The 23,605-nt window shown below is 38.6% G+C and overlaps 1 protein-coding gene across 5 annotated transcripts; it reads left to right on the forward strand.

The window, feature by feature from the left end:
- Positions 1-930: 930 nt before the first annotated feature.
- LOC129239052 (probable serine/threonine-protein kinase DDB_G0282963) lies at positions 931-22,664 on the forward strand. Of its 5 annotated transcripts, none has more exons than XM_054874327.1 (3): positions 931-1,538; positions 19,546-19,993; positions 20,705-22,664. In XM_054874327.1, exons 2-3 carry the CDS (start codon positions 19,574-19,576, stop codon positions 21,776-21,778), a joined length of 1,494 nt encoding a protein of 497 aa, XP_054730302.1. In that variant the 5' UTR covers positions 931-1,538; positions 19,546-19,573; the 3' UTR covers positions 21,779-22,664. The 5 variants fall into 5 exon arrangements, with proteins under 5 accessions (XP_054730302.1, XP_054730300.1, XP_054730303.1 ...); XM_054874325.1 differs by having other exon boundaries at positions 19,549-19,993; XM_054874328.1 differs by lacking the exon at positions 931-1,538 and adding an exon at positions 8,585-8,880.
- The last annotated feature ends 941 nt before the right edge of the window (positions 22,665-23,605 follow it).

Consider the following 23,605-nt stretch of genomic DNA (forward strand, 5'->3'; position numbering starts at 1 on the left):
AAAGGGTTCCTTATGCGATTGTCGTCCCGCCCACAGTGTATACAGTGAGTCAAGTAGGCAAAACAAAAAATTTGAACTTACTTATTTGACAATTCTTTTGAATTCATTAGCTGAAAATTTTTATAAGTGTCATTAATGAAATGAATTTTTAGTTGTGGAAGTTGAGGGGAAAAATATATGAAACAGTATAAAAAAGTAAAATTAAAGAAGAAATGCCACGAAATTAGAATTTTTTGTGTAAAAGCATTAAGTATTCTGACGCGATGTAAAAAAAAGAATATCGAAGACGGTGTAGAGGTGGATAACTTTTACGAAGACGCATTGGAGTATATCTCAGGTGAATTGGAATCAGGATATTTGATGTACCATTGAAAAAAAGCCACAATGTCGCAAATGACATAGATATAAAAATGTTATTTTTCTAAAGCAGGTTTCATTTTCGAATCAAACATTTGAACAAAGTTTTGAGGCAAAAGCAATACAAAAAAAGTTACTATAAATACAAAACTTTTTTAAATAGCTACGCAAGCTAGTGAGTTTTGTGTCACACGTATTTTTTTATATTGTTTTACAAAACTCTAATTGAAATATCATATGATATTCTTAGCTAATTTTGCTTACGGATTAAAGGAAGCAAACTATATAAATCACTTCACATATAAATTACTAAATAACCAAGTTGTCAATGGCTGGCTCACAGTCTACACTGTGGTCCAACAGAGGTTTCACTGTACTTCAGATGTTCTGCCTTGACACAGCGTCATCTGCAGCCCATTTCCTTAACAAATTTTGACAATTCCGCTTTGACATTTCACTGGTGGGGGTTGAAAAACTCAAAACTAAACAAATCGCAGAGAAACAATCTTGTCATATTATGAAAGCAACAACAACTACTGCAATAACAACAGCAATAACATTGGAAAGCAAACGTTGAGGTGGTGGACTGGTTTTATGCAAACAAGTAAAGGGGCGGCAGCAGACGTTTCCCTGTCACCGATAAAACAAAACCCAGTTCGAGTTTATTCGTTTCAAGCGTAGCAGTGATTGGGGTTGAGCTGAGCGGCTGTGACAGCTAGGGAAAAGCTAACTCAAAAATAGGAAAAACTTGACTAAACACAAGCCATAGCGTGAACCAAACGAATTCGAACGGAGGAGCAGCTACACAGGAAGAACAACAGCAGTAGCAGTTGTGTTGTTGTGCTCACAGTGTGCAGTTCATTAAATATTTCTGTTATTTTCGTGCCATACTATCGAAAGGACATCTTCTTTTGAATATCGTGTGTGTGTGCTTTATGTGTGTTTATATGTGTGAGTGTGTGAGGCCCCAAACGTTGATGGAGCATTGAGCCAAATATTTCATCACCAACAGACCGAATAAATAAAGTCGACGGACTGCGAGCGGCCGTGACAGGATAAGCAAAGCTCAACGCAGGCTTTTATACGAATCGAATGTGGCAAGTACCTTCTGTTGTATAGTGGCAAACTGCTGAACGAAGAAAGAGAAGTGTATTTGTGCGCCAGGAAAATTACTGAAACTGGTGAGTGTGAGTTTTTATTGAAGTTTAATAAAATAAAAAATTAAAATTGTGGTATGAGAAATAGTGTTAATATATGAAACTAATTGGAATTTATTGTGCTTGAAAAACGCGCAGTTGGTAATTTTTAGACTCGGCTTTTTCACCCTTTCCGGTTTTGGCGTTAGGCTTAACTAGTGTGTTATGGCTCAGCATACATACATACGTATGTGTTCATGGACATGTGACATATGGATGAGAACAAGTTAAAAAGGAGTAGTTCAGACTTCAGCGAATATTAAACAACAAATAAATTTATATTATTTTTTCTTCAACGAGTAATAATTTTATGTGGTTAATTTAATTCACTTGGCCGTTACGGTAGCGTAGATTTGCCTGTCGACGGAATAATTACATTTCTAAATGGTAATCTACGGCTGTTCTTTCAATACCCCTCAAAGTATGCCTTATCAATTTGAGGCTGCGTCATTTAAGGCAGGATTATACGCCATATTGTGTTTTTCACACCGATTTCCTGCACATAAAAAGTCATTAGTTTGTTATCAAAGTTGTTGCTGCTCTCTATATAACTATGTACATACATTTATATATTTGCATATATTTATTTGTTACTAGCACCTAAGGTTACAAGTTTTTTCCATGACGCACACATACAGACATACACATTAACGCACACAAACAAACGGCATGCAAGTAATGCTGCATTACTGTTTTGATAGCTTTAGTTAGTTCTGAAATAGCACACGCAGCGCTCTCCATCGCCCAATGCGCCCTTTCTAAGTCTGCCTTCAGCTAATGACTTCGCGCTTTCGCTTTTGCTCTCTCTTTGTCTCTGTCTCTCTATTATACCTATTTTATAGCTCAATGACTGCTCATCAGAACCAAAAACAGCAGCCTCGCCATGCACATATCTACCCATCCACTACCCCCCTGCTGAAGTGCTACAGCTCGGCTTTACATAAGACCCACCACCACCACCAGCAGCACCATTGTTTCAACATTGCCGTTAAACTGCATTACGCTTCTCAACCAAGTTGGGTTCAACACATTCACTGCACTCGGCATTTGAAACGTGTCCTATGACTCGTCCAACAAATGGCTGTTGCCACCTCCCGAATCGAAGGCTATTTGCTTGTTGGCTCGCTGGCTGGCTTGTGTTCACGTTTTGAAACGCGTTGCCGATTTCGTTTTTGTATGAGCGCTTCGGCCACTCCTCGTTTTTCTCCCATTTGCTTTGCTGTGTCTACGTGGGCTTTCTTTGCGCTCAATATCCTATCGACATCCAAATGCTTGCCAATGTGTGTGTGCTCGAGGGCACATTTTAATAGTACTTAGTTCTTTATTTTCACGATTATGACATCAACTTGTCTATTTTACATGTGCACATAGAAATAAGTACGTAAATATGTAGAAAAGTAGCCATAAGTCGCTGCTGCCACTGTGCTAAATCTACCCTATGAAAAGTGCCAGGTTTAGGTGGCGAGCGTGCTGCGCCTCAAATGAAGTTTGAGACCTTTCGCGCGCCTTGTCCTTTCTTGTTTGTTCTACTACCCACACCCATACACTCTTATTTACTGTCACCACAAAACTACTGTTTCTTTTGAAGTTCGCCTGCATTTTTTCATGTTGCCAGTCCAATTTTTTTTGCTCGCCTGCTGCGTTCAATTATCCATCTGCTATTTGCCCATTCCCGCCCCTTTTGTACCTTTCCCATTCGTCATTTTCCATTTGATCTAAGGCTTGTCATTTAATTTCACTTCGATTCTTAGCTCGCTTTGCCAGCCACAGCTTTGCTTGTTTCTGATTGCTTTGTTGATTTTTCCTTCGGCTTCAGCGGTGATTATCCTTGTGGTTACCTTGTTTCAGGATTTGGTTTTGTTTTGCTTTAATTTCTGTTGTTGCTGACTATATTTGTGCCTGGTACAGCTTTTGACTGTCGCTAGGCTGTGGTTTTTTCTACGCAGTGTCTCAATTCTATCCATATTCCAACCCTCACTTAGCCGCATTTTTTATTGCTTTTGCCTCCTCGCTCGACATTAAATTGCTATCGATTAGTTTCAAAACGTATCGACTGCGGTCAGACTAAACCAAAATATACAGCGACTTAGTGGCTATTATTTGCTCATTTTCCGGCTCGTTTTAGGCCAAAGGACAGTTGAGTGCTTCTTTTTTTATTTTTGTTTTTGCATATGAAACGCTATAATATAATTAGTAGCCAATTCGTAGGATTACTGGCATTTCAATGCATAATTAAATATGGGCTCGTTTGAGTATGAATTTGAAGCGCTTATTGTCCCCGTTAATGGGAATGCTATAACTGTGCGAGGAAGAAAGTTAAGAGAGAGTGGTCTTAGGCCAGGTTAGGCGGGCTACTCTTAGAAATAATACACTTGATGGCCATAGAAGCCCGTTAAGATATACACGAAAGGTTTATGCAGCCTTATAAAAATATAAAACCCAGAGGGTTATATATACCAGATACTTCTGTCGCGTCATTGGTGGATTGCGGATTTCTCGTAATACTCCAATACCTCATTACGTAATACATATTGGCGCTGTGCTGCCAAAAAGATTGTGAGGATCCACGACAGTGTTGTACATATTTTACCAAGCTCAAAAATTGCCAAGCAGCTCTCACAGAGAGAAGCTTATAGGTTTTTAGAACACTTAAGTGTTGTAAAGTTTTGAAAAACTGAAAAACGAGGATACAATTAGATCGACATACTAAGTCTGAAAGGAGCTGGTTTAGGCTTTACCTTTCGGTGTCCGCTCGTGTATTCAAGCGCAAACCGTCTGTTAAGCTCTTTAATTGAGATCATAAATGCTTCGCATTAAATTTGGTTTTCTGGTGAGATCAGTAAACATTTCGCTCCTTTCCTTAGTGCGGTATTTTCAAAAGCCTCTATCCTTGTCCATTGCATCTGAAAGAAAGAGGGAGAACGAGTTTGCGACAGGCTGTGGACCTTAACGCTTTAGCAGCAGGAAGTAGATTTCACTTCATGTCTCTAAATTGCTCAGTTAGATTGGGGAAAAATACTAGGCGGTTATAGTGCTGATTAAGAGGAAGGAAACGAAAATTACACACTTTTAGGTGCTATATGTACTGGTACACACGTTTCATTATTCATTATTCAATTGAAATATTATTGTTGTTTTTTTCATTTATTCATTCTATCAATAACTCCCGTATAAGATTTCGTGCAACGAGCCGGTTAAAGTGAGCATTTTCGTTCCCACAACTGTCGGTTCTTCATTACCGCAACGACTCGAATGTATATCCAGCCAAGAACTGTCATTCCAGCAGCATTCACCGTACATGTATGGGCAATGTTTATGCCACTTTATGCCACTACAGCTACAACAACAACATTTTAATAATTTAATGTTTCATACTTTTTGCAACAACAATCAATACTTTCGCATTGGTGCGACCCCGCAACAAAAAAAAAATAAAATCGAAAAAGTCAGAAAGTCAATATGTTGCACAAAAACAATCATGATGCACTTACATACAAATATACAAACGTACATATACATACGTAATAAAATAGCCTAGCTCACTTTTTTGGCTCTTCTAAGAACATTCGAAAAACACACAGCCTCGATCGTATAACGAATTGTGGCACGGGCTGTCTGTGTCATTAGACGACGCTCGGACTTTTGTTGGAAAATCGGTAATTTAACATTTGTACAAAATACTTATTGTTGTTTACCGGCTCTCTATGTATGCAATTGCTATGGTTGTTGTGGTTTTTGTTATAATTACTACTGTTGCTGCTGCTACTTGTACTTACTTACTGTTCGATTGTGCGCTTCTGTATGATTGTATGTGTGTTTGTATATTTTATACATGTTTTAAAAATAAACTCTTCGAGTTTGTATTTTATATTGCTTCAGCTCTGACGCTACACTTGTATGTGTGCGTCCATGTGTGTGTGCTTGACTTTGCTTATGGGAGTACCTTAGCATCGCATTGCCGCTGATCGTGTCTTCAGCACTGATCATGGGTTGCTGTGTGTGCTTTTGGAAATATGCTTTTTGTGTAATGCGCGCATCGTACTTTTCCCAATTTGATTTTGAAACTTTTTTTCAAAGCAAAGTGGCAGCAAAACCAACACATAAGTACGTAGCAGCAACATTTGATGATCGTGCTGATCGTCAATTCAATACACAGAGGGTCGGCTCACCGTGACAAGGGAATTATACGCACACACTCACTCACTTACGTGGCTTTCCAAGTGTGTGTTATTGAAAATTGCATGTAGCAATGTTTGTGTGTGTGTGTAGTAGTAGTAGAAGTGTGCTGTTGGTCGCGCGGCGCGCTTATTCCTTTTGCCTTCTATGCTGGAGTAGAAACTCTGTGCCCTGCTCTGCATTGCCTTGGTGTTGCTTTGCGTTGGTTCGTTTGCGTTAAGTGCGGAGATGAGTTCAGATTTATTTATGGCTTGCCATAGAGACGTGTTTCCTTTCCTCTTCTTTTTGTTTATAAATTTATATGAGCCTTGTGTGCGTAGTGTGGCAGCAGTAGCAACAGCCGCAGCGCGGATGTTTCGAGGAGGTAATTGAACTGGTCTTAAAATAACTCCTAGACAAACCAGAGTTCAATACCCATTTTTTTGTAATCTGGCAGCCAAAGTTCTGTCTTACACAACTATTTTTTTACCTTGCCCCGAAATGAGCAACTTTTCATAAATCGCTTCTGCTGCTTCTTACATACCCATACATATGTAATAAGTTTCGCATGTGTATTTAATTGTTTTCAATTCAATCATTCAAATAACTTCTGTCATTACTAATGTCTGTTTATCTAAATAGTTCAATATATATTGCCTATAGACTCTTTAGTAAATGTTGTATATTTTTGTTTAAGCAAGCATTCGTTTTTGTAAATATGTCGGTATTTGTTACTATTTTTAGTCCGAGATTAGCAATCGCACACTCTTGGAAATTTTTCGTTGCACACGGCTTGCTCTCTTTGGCTTTCCCCCTTTTTTGTTTTTGGCACGCTCTGCCTCGAAGTCAGGCACACACACAGTCGGGTCGTTAGGCAGTCAGTCAGCCGCTTGGACGCTGAGTCATACGAAAGTACTAAATATATGTGGGGCCATTTGGTCTTGAAACGAAATGGTTTTAGTATTTATTCTGCGCTTTTAATGGCACACATTACAAGTGACTTCATGTACAAATAAATATGTATGTATGTATGTATATGTAAGTAGATATAAATATACATATCAATTAATTATAAGTATTTTGAGAATTTACGAATTTTATATGGCATAAGATCAATGGGGACAACTAGGCTATGCGTACATCTTCAATGATCCATCAATGTAAGCTGAGCCGAAGTCCTATAACGAAGACGAACAAGCTTGGACTTATGTATGTACATATGTGGGTACCAGAGCACTGTGGCGTCGTGCTACTCAACCAATGGTATCAGAGATTATTATTGGTCCCAGTTTTACAGTAAAAATAAGATTGATCCGGAACTCCATACGCATACAGGTAGCGCTGGTGCAGCTTCAACACCTGCGCAAAAACTAAGTACTTCCCGGAAAAGCTGCACAGCGTGGTAGTGAAATTCTAAAAAAAAGAAAGAAGCTATATAAGAAGCTACCATGAGCATAATAAACAATTCTAAACATGTTTTTGGTTTTGCTCAGCATTCGTCAGTAAGTGCTTTCCTCTCCTCTCTCCATACATATTGGCAGTCTTTCCTTTCAGACAATGGGCATTGATGTCTGAATACTGGGGTAATCTTTAGTGGCGCACAGACTACCTTAGACGCCATTATTTTCGTCATATGGAGTAGATTTGATTGCCTTACGGTTCCTATTAAGTAATACATAATCGGTAGTTCCGCAGGAATGAGCTATGGTAGAAATTAGTTAAGTTTGGCGGATTAAAGTTTTGACCGGTTTTTTGATGCTTTCCGTTCCATAAAAATATGAACTGTCTCTCATCATTGTGCTTTCTAGATTGAAAACTGTGTAATGGCAAAAATGGGTAATACGGTTTTTGAGGTGATGCACTCGAAAGGTGTGAGTTTTACGAAAATATAAACGAAGTAATCCAGCTCTAAAGTACTGCACAAAAGTATTTGTAGTCATCGAAGGTCCTATTTGCTCTTGCTAGGAATAGTTGCCGCAAGTTCGCAAAGGAAATATTCAACTGGGCGAGTTATTTGGTATCCGCCTAAAGCAACAAATGGCTGAGCCGTATACGTAGAAGAAGATGTAAAATTTGTATCCACCAGTATTTGAGTCTTCTAAATAGTATAAATATGGAGCCTAAGCCAATGTGGAGCATAGATTGTCTTTTGAGCTCAAGTTCAAATAAACCGCCCAATAGGATTTATGTATGTATGAATTTCAAAATAAGCTATGGCCCAATACAAATTACGAGAGCTAAGAGGATTTGTTTGGCATATAAAAATTAGGAGCTTAGAACTGCAACTTCTTTATTGATCCTCAGTTCTTAAAATTGGAAAATTTAACTTAAAGTCTTTATAAACTCAAGTAATACATATATAAGTATATGTGTGTAGGTGTCTCCTTAAGCAAAAATGAACGCATATACTTTTTCTAAGTTGTATTGGATTCATCGAAATTACACAAAGGTTTTTCACGAAGAAAATTGAACGCCATTTCTAAAAGACATCGTTCCGACCAAGCGCAGACAATTTTCAATGCTCAGCGTCAAGTTGAGTTAATCTTTGTGATTCAGTGCACATTCGCATAGCGACACGTCGGTTGCCTATGTCTCAGTGCCGTGATTTCATTGAGTTTTCGAAACAATCCAAATCATCAATAGTGCAGCATGTAAGCAGTTCTTTTGGCTGACCTGATCGCAAAGCGACGAGCCGTCCTCCCACCCACCGCTTTTCCGCCACTTTGGGCGCTCGCCCACATTAACGTTCTTCAAATACGCTGTATTCCTTTGCTATGAATTGTTGGTGAAATAATTTTCATTAAAAATAGAATTCAAACATCGTCTTTGTACGAGCACAACTCTTAGGCTAGTCTGTGTTCTGTCTTTGAACGCTGTGCACGCGTCTTTGTCGTAATCGTTGAGGTGGAAGTACTTAGTAAAGCAGAGCACGGCCAGACAAGACAAGACAAATAAAGCATTAGTGAATCTGTGCATTCAAACAAAAGTAAAGAAAACACAATTAAAGAAAAATAAAACTGAAGAAAATATTCGATCCATTACTGATCAGGCTGAGCAAACGCCACTTGTAACGATCGGTCACTAAAGTGATTAGAAAAAGTAGATTTTTAGTAGAAGCGCAGAAGCGGAGTAACATCCATAGGATTGCTGCCATTTGGCTATTTTCGTAGAGGTAAGATCATATCACGATCTCAAACAGGCCACCATATGCTGTGTGTCTTGCTGCTTTTGGCGGATGTGAAAATAAACAATAGTTCAGCAATACGCGAGCACACAAACACGCTTACATTTACAAACGTTAGCTGCCAGCGTTGGCGTTGCATTCTTACGCACCGCTCACAACAACGACGACGACTTTCTGCGGACTTTTCAGTTTTCCAATTTTCCGATTTTCCTTGTGGCCTGCTTATAAGAAGACGCAACAGCCAGCCAGCCAGCAGCTTTTGGCCAACCCGGCCTACCCACACACACGCGCACATGTCTGCCAACGAAATTTCTCTCTCACTCTCTTGTGCTCGAAAACACACTCACACATTGCGTGTGTGTGTGCGCGCCAACCAACACCTTCTTGCCGCTCTTTTGTGCAATCGCGTTCCCGTCCGCTTTCGCTTGAACTTTTTGGCCACCACATCTTGGCGTGAATTCATTTCGATTTAATTTTAGTCCAAGGTTTAAAGCGTTAGTGGCTTCTGTGCGCGATCGCTCATTTGTTCGTTCGGTTGATGCGCTGGCCGATCAACTGCTTGTTCTTTTTACTCGTACACCTTTACAGGCGCTCCCACACACCCACATACACATACATACGTTCAGTTGGTGGCTGCTTGTTTGTTTAAATTGACTTCTTGGTTGCGTATACGCGTGTTGATCAACAAAAGCGAAACGTAAGCAGTTCGCTTTGATTTTGAATCAGAATTTCGAATTTGTTGTTGGCTGGTGGGTGTGCATTGCTTATGAGTTGGAGGAGGGGTTAGAACATAGCAGCAATTTTGAGTGCACATTTCGAAAGCGCGCGGTAATAGATTTAATTTCAGGTATGTATGTACGGCTGTGAGAATTATGTGAAGGGTGTTTTGTAATTTATGAATTTGGTTTGAAAAAAGGTATTAATTTTTTGCTATATTTTCTATTCAGCCGAAATTTATAGATTTTTTTTAAAGAAGTTGCGTAGCACTTCTCTGAAGCATCTACGGTTTCAACATACAGTAGGTTCTGTTTTTATGCGGCTTTTTTTTATGCGGTTTTGAAATAGTGCGGTTTTTTTTTAAATTACAAAATGCATGTCGACCTATCGGGAATTGTAATATACATATAAACAAGATTCTAAACCAGCTAAGCAAAAACTCATCACAGATTCATGCGGTCTATGGAACGTATCTATAGTTATAATATGGGACTAGTGCCCTTTTTTATGCGATTTTATTATATTATTTCAGATTTATGCGGTTTTAGCATTTGAAACGTACCTATAGTTTTACTATAGAACTAGTAGCTTTTTTTATGCTGTTTTTTTTTATGCTGTTTCTTGCGGAACGTATCTACCGCATAAAAACAGAACCTACTGTACTGAGCAGATAATTTTTAATGTTGGTCGTCTAATTATAGATAGAAAATGCACTGTGGCTAATTTTGGCTCTTTCTCTCCAATGCGCAGGCTTCTCAAATTCGTCTTTCATTCATTAAACAGAGTTAGATTTTAGATTTGAAATTTTTTACGTTTCTTATCCTTATTTTATGTTTTTGGAACTTATTTAGTTTTGAAATACTGAAATTAATACTGAAAGTCCCAACTCTCACCTCGGCAACAAATTTTTGCTTTTATGGTTTTTCTAAGCTTTAAATTGAATATTTAAATGTGTTTTTGTTCTATTTTAATTGTTAAATCTCTCCATTCCAAAAACTAAATATCAACAGTCTCCAAACCACTTCAAAATTCTAAATACTTTTTTCTAGCAAATTCGAAGATAAAATGATCCACTTTCGTAACTTTTTCTCAAAGCTCAAATACTATATATTTTAAATTGTCACACTTTTTTAGCTCTCCAAATATTTTTTTGTTTTGCAATTTCTAAGCTACTGAATCTACCATTAAAGCCTTTTAGAATTCAACATTTTTTTTAATTATATCTCGCGTTGAAAGTGTTAAGTTTTACCATTAACCAACTTTTAGTTAATGAATTCACTTTTCCAATATTTTTAAAGCTGAAAACTTAATTTTAATTATATTTTTATTGAAAATTTTAAATCTCATCATTTCAAAAAGAAAGCCTCTCAAATTTCCAAATATTTTGTTTGTAACTTTTAGGTTAATGAATCCCTTTTTGCGCCATTTCTAAACCTCTGCATTTATCTTTAATGGTATTTTTTGTTGAAGCTTCTGAATCTCTCTATTTCAAAGACAAAACGTAAATGGTCTCCCTTGCTAACCTATATTAACAAAATTCTATTTGTACATATTTTTGTTAAAAAAATTGAATACATATCTATTGAAAAATTGCCCTCTCACTGCTTTAACTCGCGCTCCATATCAAATAAAAAAAATTTAAATGTAAACAAATATAAAATTTTAATTTATTTTTTAATATTAATAATACTTTCTGTTCTGTTTTTGCCTTCTGTGAAAAACACTAATTTTATTTCTTGAGTGCCCTCGGCGAGTTGCAACTAAGCGTTGCTCTCCTCTAGTCGTTCAGATCGCGCAGATTGAAAAGTTGAAACACATACGGAAGTTCGAGCTCTGCCATCCCTTTCGCTCTCTTGGACTTTTCTTGTTTATGATTTTGGCTTGGCCAAAAATAAATTTCCCATTTTCCGCGCTACAAGCATACATATCTAAATACATATTATATATAAATAGACATGTATACTCGTAAATGTAGCTTCAGCAGCGCTTTTCTTCGTTTTTTCGAAATATAAACTGCTGCGTGTGTGTATGTATTCGCATAAACTGAGCTGAATTCTTGGTATTAAGAATATTCGACTTGTATGTATTTCCGCTTGAAAAATATTTTTGAGTCAGCCGATATGTTGAAAAGAATTCGTGTGCGTAGACATTTACTATACATCGTATCTGTACTTATATACATATACATATACATATACGTGCATATCGTATACAAGTAGCTTCTGCTCAAATATGAACGAGACTTTATCAATAAAACGGTCCGCGGATGACATATGGCAAAAATAAATTTTTTGTTGGATGGTAGAACTGTTATAAGCTTACATGGCAAATTTCAGCGTGATATGTCATATAGTTTGTTTTCTGTGCTACTGTAAACAAGTCAAGCTCGAGTGTGTTTTTCGAATTTAACGATGGAAATTCAAGTTGAACAAAGAATTTGTTTGAAATTTTGTTATTCCAACGAAATTTCGGCTTCAGACGCCTTAAAAATGTTGCAGACAACCTATGGGGACTCTGCTCTATCGTGTGCACGTGTTTTCCAGTGGTACAAATCGTTCGGAATGGTGCTCCCCGGAGGAGCCGAAACCCAAAAAACCACGCCAAAGTCACTCAAAAATTAAGGTTATACTAACTGTTTTTTTCGATTACGAAGGTGTGGTGATCTCGGAATTCCTTCCGCAAGGCCGATCGGTTAACGCTGAATATTATTTAGACGTTTTAAAGCGTTTGCGCGAGAACATTCGTCTTAAAAGGAAGGAATTGTGGGACAACAAGTCATGGTTCTTGCATCACGATAATGCACCAGCTCACACATCACGTCTTGTTCGCGATTATTTGAACAAAAATAATGTTAATATCGTTCCGCAATCACCGTATTCGCCTGATATGGCTCCATGTGACTTTTTCCTGTTTCCCAAGCTCAAGTTGCCGCTCCATGGAAAACATTTTGAGACAATTGAAGTCATAAAAGAGAATTCGAAGAAGGAACTGAAATCCATACCGAAAATACCGAAATCGGCCTTCCTGAAATGCTATGATGATTGGAAAAAACGTTGGCATATGTGTATCGCCTCCAATGGTGATTACTTTGAAGGAGATAAAATAAAAATTGAACAATAATTAACCGTTTGTGTTTTATTAAATCAGTCTCGTTCATATTTGAGCAGAAGTTATATATTGTTTATGGCTTTTCTCTGAAGTCTTTGAGCTGCATTCTGCATAATAAAACGCATGTATGCACTTTATTTTTATGTTTTAAGTAAAATTAATTAAAAATTTAGTTACACTGTGTTCTGGGTCTAATAGAGCTTCATGTGGAATGCCCATAAAAAATATACCCAACATTTTGGTTCAATAATTCTGAGTACAAAGTCACGTTGTTGTGATTGATTTATATTGAAGAAGGATTTTTATTGTTTAATTGAACTTCGTCTAAGCGAGTTGTTATTATTTGCTTATTATTTCATATCGCTAACATATACATATATGTACAATTCTCAACAGGCTTATAAAATAGCGAAAATGTACTCCACTTTAAGATTGTAAACAGGTGATTGTAATGGCAGCCAATTACGTCAGCTAAATTTTTTTAATGGAAAAAAGGGTAGTTAGGTTGGCTTGAAGTAGCTGTCGGTAATTTATATCGGCATCTCGCCAATGCTCGCGATTGGGCCTATTCTCGGGCCATTTAAATCATGCCCCACCTCGCAATGGAACCCATGCGTGGAGTAAAGGAATTTGAGAACAATTGCCGTATACTTAGCTAAGCTGCATCCCTCAGATCCTTGAAGCATTTCCATTCCAAAAAATTCTAAGCAAATATTTCTAAGTTTCTAACACTCCTCGTTCCTACAGCTTCTGTAGAAGTCATCAGAGTTACTCTCAGTCATTCAATATATCTTGTGTTGCCGATGCTCATCAGACTTATGAAGTGAATAGAAGGCTCGAAATATAGTTTCAAACCATATAAGCCCATCTTTGACAGCTCTATCAGGTACTCCGCAGGTGTTGCTTCGAGCGACAATCGCAGGCTTTATTCAGCCTTCCTTCTGGTATCAATTGCCCACCCGACCAACCAAGCTCTGAGAAATACTTTTTGGGTCCTCAACGTGCAATAAATAAACACTATTACGAAAAGATAATAATTCGATTATGAAAAATTGCTTGTAATAGGACTATAAATAAGTTCGTGCGGTTTTTTTCGAAATTTGAAACTTTATTGACGTAAAATGGTTACAAATTTAATATTCAAAGTATTGTCCATCGCTTACTACTACTTTTTCCCATCTTTCTGGCAATTCACGGATTCCCTTTGTGAAAAATTCGGTCGGTTTTGCCGCAATCCACGAATCGATCCATTTTTTGACTTCATCGTAATTACGGAAGTGCTGGTCAGCCAGGCCATGTTGCATCGATCGGAAGAGATAGTAATCGGATGGCGCAAGGTCTGGACTATACGGCGGGTGGGGTAGGACATCCCATTTGAGCGTTTCTAAGTATGTTTTGACCACTTGTGCAACATGTGGCCGAGCATTGTCATGTTGCAAAATAACTTTGTCGTGTCTATCGGCGTATTGCGGCCGTTTTTCTCGCAGTGCTCGGCTCAAACGCATCAATTGTCGTCGGTAGACATCCCCCGTAATCGTTTCATTCGGTTTCAGTAGCTCATAATACACAACACCCAGCTGGTCCCACCAGATACACAGCATAACCTTCAGGCCATGAATATTCTGCGCCGACGTCGATGTTGAAGCAGGGCCAGGGTATCCATACGTTGCCCGACGTTTTGGATTGTCGTAATGGACCCACTTTTCATCGCCAGTCACAATTCGATGCAAAAAACCCTTTCTTTTGTGCCGTTGAAGCAGTTGTTCGCATGCCATAAAACGGCGTTCAACGTCTCTTGGCTTCAATTCATACGGCACCCAATGGCCTACCTTTCGGATCATTCCCATGGCTTTTAAACGTTTGGAAATGGTTGATTGATCAACTCCCAAAGTTTTTGCAACCTCTTCTTGCGTTTGAGCCGGATCTTGATCGAGCAATTCCTCCAATTCGGTATCCATGAACTTTGGCGGCGCACCCTCGCGTTCTTCGTCTTCCAAGCCAAAATCACCACTTTTAAAGCGTGTAAACCACTTCTGGCACGTTCGCTCAGCTAGAGCATGCTCACCATAAACTTCCACCAAGATACGATGACTTTCGGCTGCTTTTTTCTTCATATTAAAATAATGAAGAAGAATTCCCCGCAAAAACACATTATTTGGCACGAAATTCGACATTTTCAAGTGTGGTAAAAATATTGTTGTTTACGCTTCAAATAAAAAACTTATACTGACGTTTGTGCCTTACGACAGTAGCTCTCCAATGAATGTTTGGAAATGTGGATCGATGGAATAATAATCAAGTTACGCCATCTGTTGTAAAACCGCACGAACTTATTCATAGTCCTATTAAAAAATTCTGCCAACATTTTATTGTTTAACTGAGACTAAAGTTACGAAATTCAATGGGCTGTATACTAGACTTAGTCGTTCATGTCCAATAAAATATCGATGTCAGTTCGAATGCGTAATTTTTTGACTTACTATCGTCAGCCTAAGTATCATACAGAATATACATACACACATACTCACATAAGTAAAGCGAAACTTTCTTTCCATAGATTAAAAACGCTGTAAATATAATAATTAAGAAAGCCTGATTTGCTTTGGTTTTTATGCCACAAAAAATTTAATCGCTGCTGCTCTGCCGATGTCAACCTGCAATGGCGGCACCTTAACCACTATCTACACAAACACAAGCAAAAGAATGTATGTCTATAGATACAGATAAAAAATTAATAAAAATATGCACAGAACACTGGCTTGAGTGCTTTGGTTGAAGCTCAACACCTTGCGACATCAAAACACACAGAGCAGAGGAGCAGAGGGGCGGTGAAGGGTGAAGTGAAATCAGAATTGTTATCGGTTCTTATCAGTAGATTCACCTGTGTGTGCACGACTTTACAGGTAATTGAGTACTATGCACACACATACGCACAAGGTGTATGTATACATGTGGCTGTATGCGCGTCTTTGCTTATATTGGTGCAATTGTGGCTCATCGTCAAAGCCATGCGTTTGAACTCGTATCATTTCGAAACGTAGCACATTTACTCTTAACTGTAATAGCTGTATATATATTTGCTGGGTACTTAACCAGGAATTGTATGTGTGTGTGTATATATGTTTGCATATTTGTTTAATAGAGAAGAAAAGCTTATAAAATAACAAAATACGTGGCCTCAAAACAAGATAAAGACTTTGTTTATTTTTTCGAGCCAATTCTTTGGTTATTGGTGTTTTTGTATCACACTATCTCGAACATAACATTTATTACAATCAAATGAAGTTACTTCATGTCCAAGTAATTCAACAAAAAGCCTAACTCCTAGTGGGAATTGATTGAAGAGTTGTGAATCGGTTTAGAAAATTTCAAATATTTTCCATAGTGAGCAAAACAATCATTCAATCAGCAGCAATTTTAAATTCGCGCTAGGATTAAATGAATTATAAAACTGTAAATCAGAGAGAAAAAATTTCGCTGAACATTTAATGAATGTTTTTAATGTAGAACTATTAAGACATGTTGCTTTTGTTGGGGTATGCATTTTATTTTTTTACAGAAGTAACAAAAAAAAAAAACTGGTATGAAAAACATTGCAAATAGTGTAAAAAACCTGTCTGTGCCAAAACTTTTTTGACGCACTGTATATTGGAAACCCCTTCAGTGCAAGGACATTTAACAGTATTAGTATCATATTTTTCAAAGTATATGTGAGCGTTTAACCGTATTTTTGAGCATCTCTTGTCTCAATCACATATAAAAAAGACCAACTTTGGTTACGGTGGCTCTTTGGAGTCCCATTTAAACTTACGCACTTAACTTTAATCCTAATGTTAAACTTTAATCACTCTAGAGTTGGTCTCTGTGCGTCTTGAAGTTTTGTTGGAACACAGTGGCCTTTGAACTATAATCTTGCTCTTCGAAGCACAATCCCAATTTCCTCCATCAATCTAGCTACCGGCATGCCGAGAACGGATCCTTGCTCATTGATAGTGCAGTCCATAGTTAGAGTTGAAATATCTCTTTCAACGCATGACCTTTTAATATAAAATATTTTGAAACACATGCGTTCCATGGCATAGGTAAATCCCCACTTACTTGAGTCTTTTAAGTATCACTTCACCTTCTACTTACACTTGCTGAAACGTTCAACAATGAGCTTCACCACACAGCGCTTTTGGAACCGCCTATCAGGCTATCAGCGCGCTTCAATCTTATCTTAAACTTTGCTGTCGCGGCCTGCGTATTTGTTTGTCTACTTCACAGCGATACTTACATATGTATGTAGTATAAAAATGTGTGCATATAAACTAAGTATAACAAATATAGACTTCAGTGCGTACAAATGTGCAGCTCTGACTCAGCTCGCTTTGAAGCATAGTGGCTATCAGTTGATATAGCCTAATTTAATTTGTTTCCTTCACTCCACAGCAGTAGCAGGTATTTTCACACTTGCCGCTATGTCGCAGCGTCAGCCACTATTAGGGCAGTTTGAATGGAGGAGGAGGGCCGCTGCAGTTGGTGCTCATGTCTGGCTGTCTGGCTGTCTGCCTACTATTTGTTAATCCTCCCGTCCCTGCCAAGTGTTGCAATCTGAAGTACACAGTTGAAGCGCTTTGTTTGCGTACCACAATAAAATCTTCTATTTGGTTTAATATCAAATTCAAACTGGACTTGAAGCGCGTCTTGCAGTGGAAAACATATACATATGCATACATATATCTGTAAAAAATTTATTCAAGTAAAGTTGCAATGCCTTGCTACAAAATATGTTCTAATTAGTGCTTTGTTTCACTTAGACTTTTAAGCTCGTCATTGTCTACTTTGTTCCGTACAAAAGTATGGATTGTAATAGTCAGTTATTCGCTCGCAGCCTTTAACCGTCCTCACAATGCTTGCCACCTCATTCACACACATACATACACACACACCTTACACACTGTCATATCAATTGCGTGGCTTGTTTGCATACTGTTAATTTTTTCCATCGATTCGCTAATGATTAATATAGGGTTAACATGAATTTTTACTTATAAATAAACATTTAAGCTCGTGTGCAGTTGTATATGTACGAGTATGTGTGAGTGTATTCGCGTAGGGCTTCTTACGCCGCGATTTCGTCGACTTCAATTTGAAGATTAGATATCTGTCGCCAATATTCGAAATGTAAACATGTATGTGCGTTTGAAAGTCTATCAGGTGTTTTTTCAACCATCGCTCTGTTCAGTGGGGTCAGGGCGTAAGCGCTGGTGTTGAGAATGAATTTCAATTGTATCAAATTGTGAGGGCAAATAAAGACAGGTATGTATTATTTTTGATATCAAAGGTTTTCTTTATATATGGTACAAAAAACAAAAACTAAATATAAAAAAAAATTGGCCGAAAACAAAATGATGATATTATCAGTAGTTGTTTGGCAGAGCTCCTCCACCAATTCGTGATTTGCTTCTTCATGTTGTTCCACAAATGGAAGCGTCTCCAGTTTCATGGTCGCTTCCAAACGGCTGATAGTTTTTTATGAGCGTATTTTTTCATAGCAGTAATTGACTCGGAGGTTTGCCATTGACTGCTGAGGGCAACCGCTACTAAAAAACCTCTTTCCTTAATTGGGGCCTACCGGGTCCTGAAATTTACCGCCTCCATACGGCAGATGTCTATTAAAAGCTTTTTCATAGCTGTAATACAATGTAAAGGTTATTCCATTTGCCCTGAAGGGAATTCCACTGAGTTCCTGCCATATTTTTGAGCGCGCAGTGTCAGCATGCGAAATTTCGAAAATCAGGGGAGAAGCTGCGCCAAACAATTAACAATTATATAAATACTGCTAACAAGGAGTCTTCTGCCTTTTACACTGCACATTTACCTCTTTTTGTGTTTTTCGATTCCTCTATGGTACCTCTCATTGCCACATATCAATGCCTCGTGTGCCGCTCGCCACCCTTCACCAGCGATTTAAGCGCGTCATTCCTGCCAGTAGACCACGGCTAATACTTTGCAAGCAAACAAATGTATACATTGAGCCCATTAACGCTAAAAGTGGCAGCGCTTGCTGCGAAGGAAAGTGTAGGCGAGAGATAGTGGGTAAAGTTCGGAGAAACGACAAAGTGGAGTACACCGCAGACCACAGCCTAAGCTCGGCGAAGCTACAGTTCGCCCAAAACCATGCGAGCTTATCATAAAACAAAAATCGTTATCATTATCGCGTCCGACGATATCGCAATGCTGTATGTATCTGTGTGTGTGGCCGGGTTTTGGTTGCGAGCTCGAAACGATTGTCTGGCCGTTTGGCCGCTTAGTTGCCTGTCTGCCTAGTTGTTTGGGGCTAGTTGAGTGGCTGAGTGTGCGCTGCGCCCTGCTTTGGCTGAGTTTTTTGTCAAAGGTTTATTAATTAATAACAAAAAAGGCGAAAAAGCGCTCAAGAACGCAACGAAAATTAAAGCAAACAAACGTACCAACACACGTTTACGTTTAGTCAGCGGTGTTTGTGTAAGTGGCTACGTGTTTATGTGTTTGTGGTTGCATACACTTACAAGTTTTTCCACGGTTTTATCACAAACTCGGTCTACTCCCGTCAGGCGGCTATCAGTCATACGTGCGCTGGGCCGACTCTAACAATCCAGTCCACTTCACTCTGCTCGCAGCTCAGCACACACGCTGTGCTAGCATTTTTAATAGATACTTTACTAAGTTCATCGCGCTGATTTGAAAAAATCCAATATTTTATCAACCGATTTTCAATCATCTAATAATCGTATTGACATTTCCTTGTGTTTCATTTCATACATGTACACCTACTACTTCGCTGCATTGGGTACTCTACTAATTCAGCAGCTTCAAGACGTCTCACAAAAAGCGCATGAAGATGGAGAAGACTCCCCGCTACACGCAACGGGAGCGCAATATGGTGCTGGGCTTCGCCGCTCAATATAAGGACGTCATCGAGAATAAACGTACCGATGCCGAATCGAATCGGAAGAAGGACGAAGTTTGGCGTCAAATAGCAAAGGAGTTCAATGCGCGTGTCTATCATCAACGCTCGTCCAAGCAACTACGTCAACTATATAAAAATATGAAACTGCTGCTAAAGAAGGATCTCTGCGGCGAAGGCAAGGGCAATCGCACATTTATGGATCTATTGAATACACTGTCGCAGCAAGAATCGGTCGCACAATACATATCGGAACAGATGTCGCCGAACGGAGGTAGTGGTATTGGCAACGGCGGCTATGGCAGCAATCGACAGCACAAATACGACGATGACTACGATGACTCAAAGGTAAGTTCAAAAAAGAAACAAACTAGCATAATGATAGGGGTGTGGGGGGAAAGGGTATCAAAGAAAATTGGGTGCAGAACGTTGGAGGTGAGGTGCTTACTTGATGGTAGATGAAGTGGATAGTCGCTAAGCGCGTACGTGCTCTGTTGCTGTATAGGTGAAAGCGAGGCGTAGGGGGCTGACGGTATCATGGTGTTATGCGATTGATAACAAGTGCGGTTTACGCATAGGACAGATTAAACTGGGATATGCAATCATAGGGTACATCTACGAGTACTAGAAACTTCGGGTTGCGTAAACGTGTGGTTGAGGGCGCCTTGTATGGATATGTATAAATATAAGCAATCAAACAGTATGAAGAAGTGATAGAACTGTTTTGGTTATTTGGTTTTTCATTAAAGAAAATTTGAAAAAATTGTGAGCGGACTTAGGCTGGTATTACAGTATTGATGCAGTTAGGATTAAAGTGAAGTTTTGAAAAAAAACTTTACTTTTGAGAACTTATTTCCTTCCGCCTATTCAAACGCGGCCTAACTTCCAGCTAATATACTTTGTTTGGCCACCTGACCATTTGTTTTTTGTGATTTCGGCAATCCCTTTAATCAGATCTTTTAAATGATCTATTATCGGTAATTGTATGACAGAATATATGTCTAGTTCAAAACATTAATTACCTCTCCACTAATGCCGCACTATTTTACTCTTCCTTAGAACCCCTTTCCGCAACTCGCTTCCCTCGCCTACGATGGCATGGATCCTGACGTGATTGTCATCAAATCCGAGGACATTAGCGATAATGACCAATCACAGCCGCCGGAGGATATGGACGACGACGATGGTGACTGTCTGAGTTCGAAGGATATACCGGAAGTTTGCTTGGAGGAGGAGGATGATGAGATATTCGCCACCGATTTGCGTCAATCGACCCCTCTTCAGTCAGCTCACGCGTCGCAGCGCGGCTCTTTTGCTTCGAACGCTGCGCATCAGCAACAAAATGGTTCACAACAACAACACTCCCAACAACCCGAAGTAACAATACAAAATGTCGGCGGCATACGCGTCGGCAGCATCGGCAGCTTAGCTAATCTCAAAGCGCTGCAGAATGGCGGTAACAACTCTGCGCTTAGCATACCGAACAACAACCATAATAATGGCAGCAGCAATAATGCCTCCAATAGCAATGCACACAGCAACCACAATGGCCGACATACGCCCAGCACGCGCCAGCAGGTGAGCGCAGAGCAACAAGCTGCTCAACAATTGTTACTTAATGGCCTTGGCTTAAGCGCAGTGCATCCGCCGGAGCCGCCACTGCCACAGCTGCAACGCGCCACACACACCGGCAACAACAATAGCAACAATAGTCTTATCAATAGCACGAATCAGCTGTTGCTGAGTCTGAACGCAAACGCTGGCTATGCTGGCATACACAAGAGCAGTCACAGTCACAGTCATAACCACCACAATCACAATCACAACCAACACAATAGCCATGGTAATGGCGCTGGCGCTGGCGGTCTGCACAATCACAGCCATAGCAGTAGTGGCAGCAGCAGCGGCCTTGGCGGCATGCATGGTGCCAATAGCCGCAACAACGACTATCTGATGTCGCTGGCGATAAAGGAGCGCGAAAAGAAGATTGACTTGTTGAATGCGCAAATTGATTATTGGAAGACGTTAACGAAGAAGTTAGATGCAAATGTGACGCACAATCCAACACCAGCGTGCCTCTGCCACTTTCCCGGCAAAGTGAATGGACTTCAAACTCCGACGAGTAGCAGCTAGTCCGACACGGAAGAGGAGGAGGAAGAAGAGCGGGAGACGAGTAAAGCAGCCGAAAATATAGCGGAGACGGTTGACGCCTGTGGTATGATTGAAAATGATGCAGCTGCTTTGGGCAACAGTGCACAAGCCGTGGCAGCAGATGGTGTGGCGGCGGCTGGTAAAATTGTAGAAAATGAAGCGCGCAGGGTGGGCAAAGCTGAGCTCGAACTTGCACCGTCCACAAGCAATGCTACCATAAGCGATACTTTCAAATTGGCGGCAGAGAATTTCGAAATTCTCGAGTTAGACGCCTATGCGGAGGAAATGGAATTTGACGATGCGGAGGATGTGGCATGTCTGCTGGTAAAAATGTATAAATAATTGCACAACGTCAGCTGTAGAACGTGCAACTACAACAATGCGCGCACATCTAACCGTTAGTTTTAGTTAATAGGCCTATGTATTCGTAAGTTTTAACGCATCAAATGTCTTGTGTTCATAATTTTTTATGTTATGCGTTTCCTAGTATTTGTGCAGTTATATTTTTGTTATGCAGTATTTTTTTGTGGAAATAGATTAATTTACTTTGCAATTTGTACTTCATAGTTTATAGTTGCATGTGGAAACATTTGATTAAAATATAAAATGTACAAATATGGTTCCTATCTAGTCCTTTTGTCATATAAGAATCGGAAAACCAAAAACCAAAAACAAAAAAAAAAAAAACAAAAAAAAAATACATCAAAATAATGGTTTATAGAAATGCAAATAATCTATTTTTGCCAAACCGAAAACACAAATAAAAATATGTAAAATTTCAAATGAAGCTATATTTAAAACCAAAAAACTACGTGAAGTTGCCATTTTCTTTTACCAAATAATATATAATTTATTAGACATATTTGAATTAATAATTTTTTATTAGTCTTAGAGCTAAAATAAATTATTCTCACCACTGTGTAGTAAGTATTGTAAGTAAATGTTGTGTTGATGTTCTGGTGATGAAGATCGCATCTAGCCTTAATAGGGATCACTTTAGAATAATAAAACTACCAGTAACCACTTCATTCGTGCCCATATGAACATATGTATACATATCTACATGTATATACAAATAGAATAAAATAACTAATTAACTTGTGGACTTAAAATTGCAATTTATTTGTAGATTTAGTTAAGGCTTCTAAAGAGCTTCAGTAGCTATACATTTTTATTTTCAAATTGCTGCTAATAGCAAAACTAAAATAATTGCAATTCTCTTTTTCTTTATATTTTTTCATTTGTACGCAACACCTACTTTTCATGAATTCGTAAATTTTTCATCTACAAGTGTGTTATAAAAGTTTTGCTTGAATACAAATTGTAGGTATGTACCTTGTACATAGATATGTAATTATTTCTAAATACAAAAACTTAATAAATATTTGTGTATTTTGTTTCTTTTAAAGAGGTTGCCTAGTCATAAAAAGTATGCATATACATTTCTGCAAGTGTGTAAACTTAAAATTAATTTAGAACAGAACTGTAATATAAATACTATACATACTGCGTTGTGTACAATAAGGAATGTGAATATTTTTTTGTAAAAAAACAATAAATTTAAACTTTTCGTATTCTAGTATTTATTTCATGTAATGGGTATGTTGTTTTAGCCTATGCAAAATCGTGTTTTATCGTATACTGCTCATTTTTTAATACGTCCCCTTAGTATTAAAATAGCCTATAAATTTTTTGATGTTTTGAGAAAATGAATTTCAAACTTTTTGTCGAAAGTAGCTCTCACTCAAATCTCGTTATGTCTGTAAATATTTATTATTTTTTGACTGACGTTTTGACCCACTTTGTGGA

This window comes from Anastrepha obliqua, chromosome 2 (assembly GCF_027943255.1).
Source record: "Anastrepha obliqua isolate idAnaObli1 chromosome 2, idAnaObli1_1.0, whole genome shotgun sequence".
Lineage (NCBI taxonomy): Eukaryota > Metazoa > Arthropoda > Insecta > Diptera > Tephritidae > Anastrepha > Anastrepha obliqua.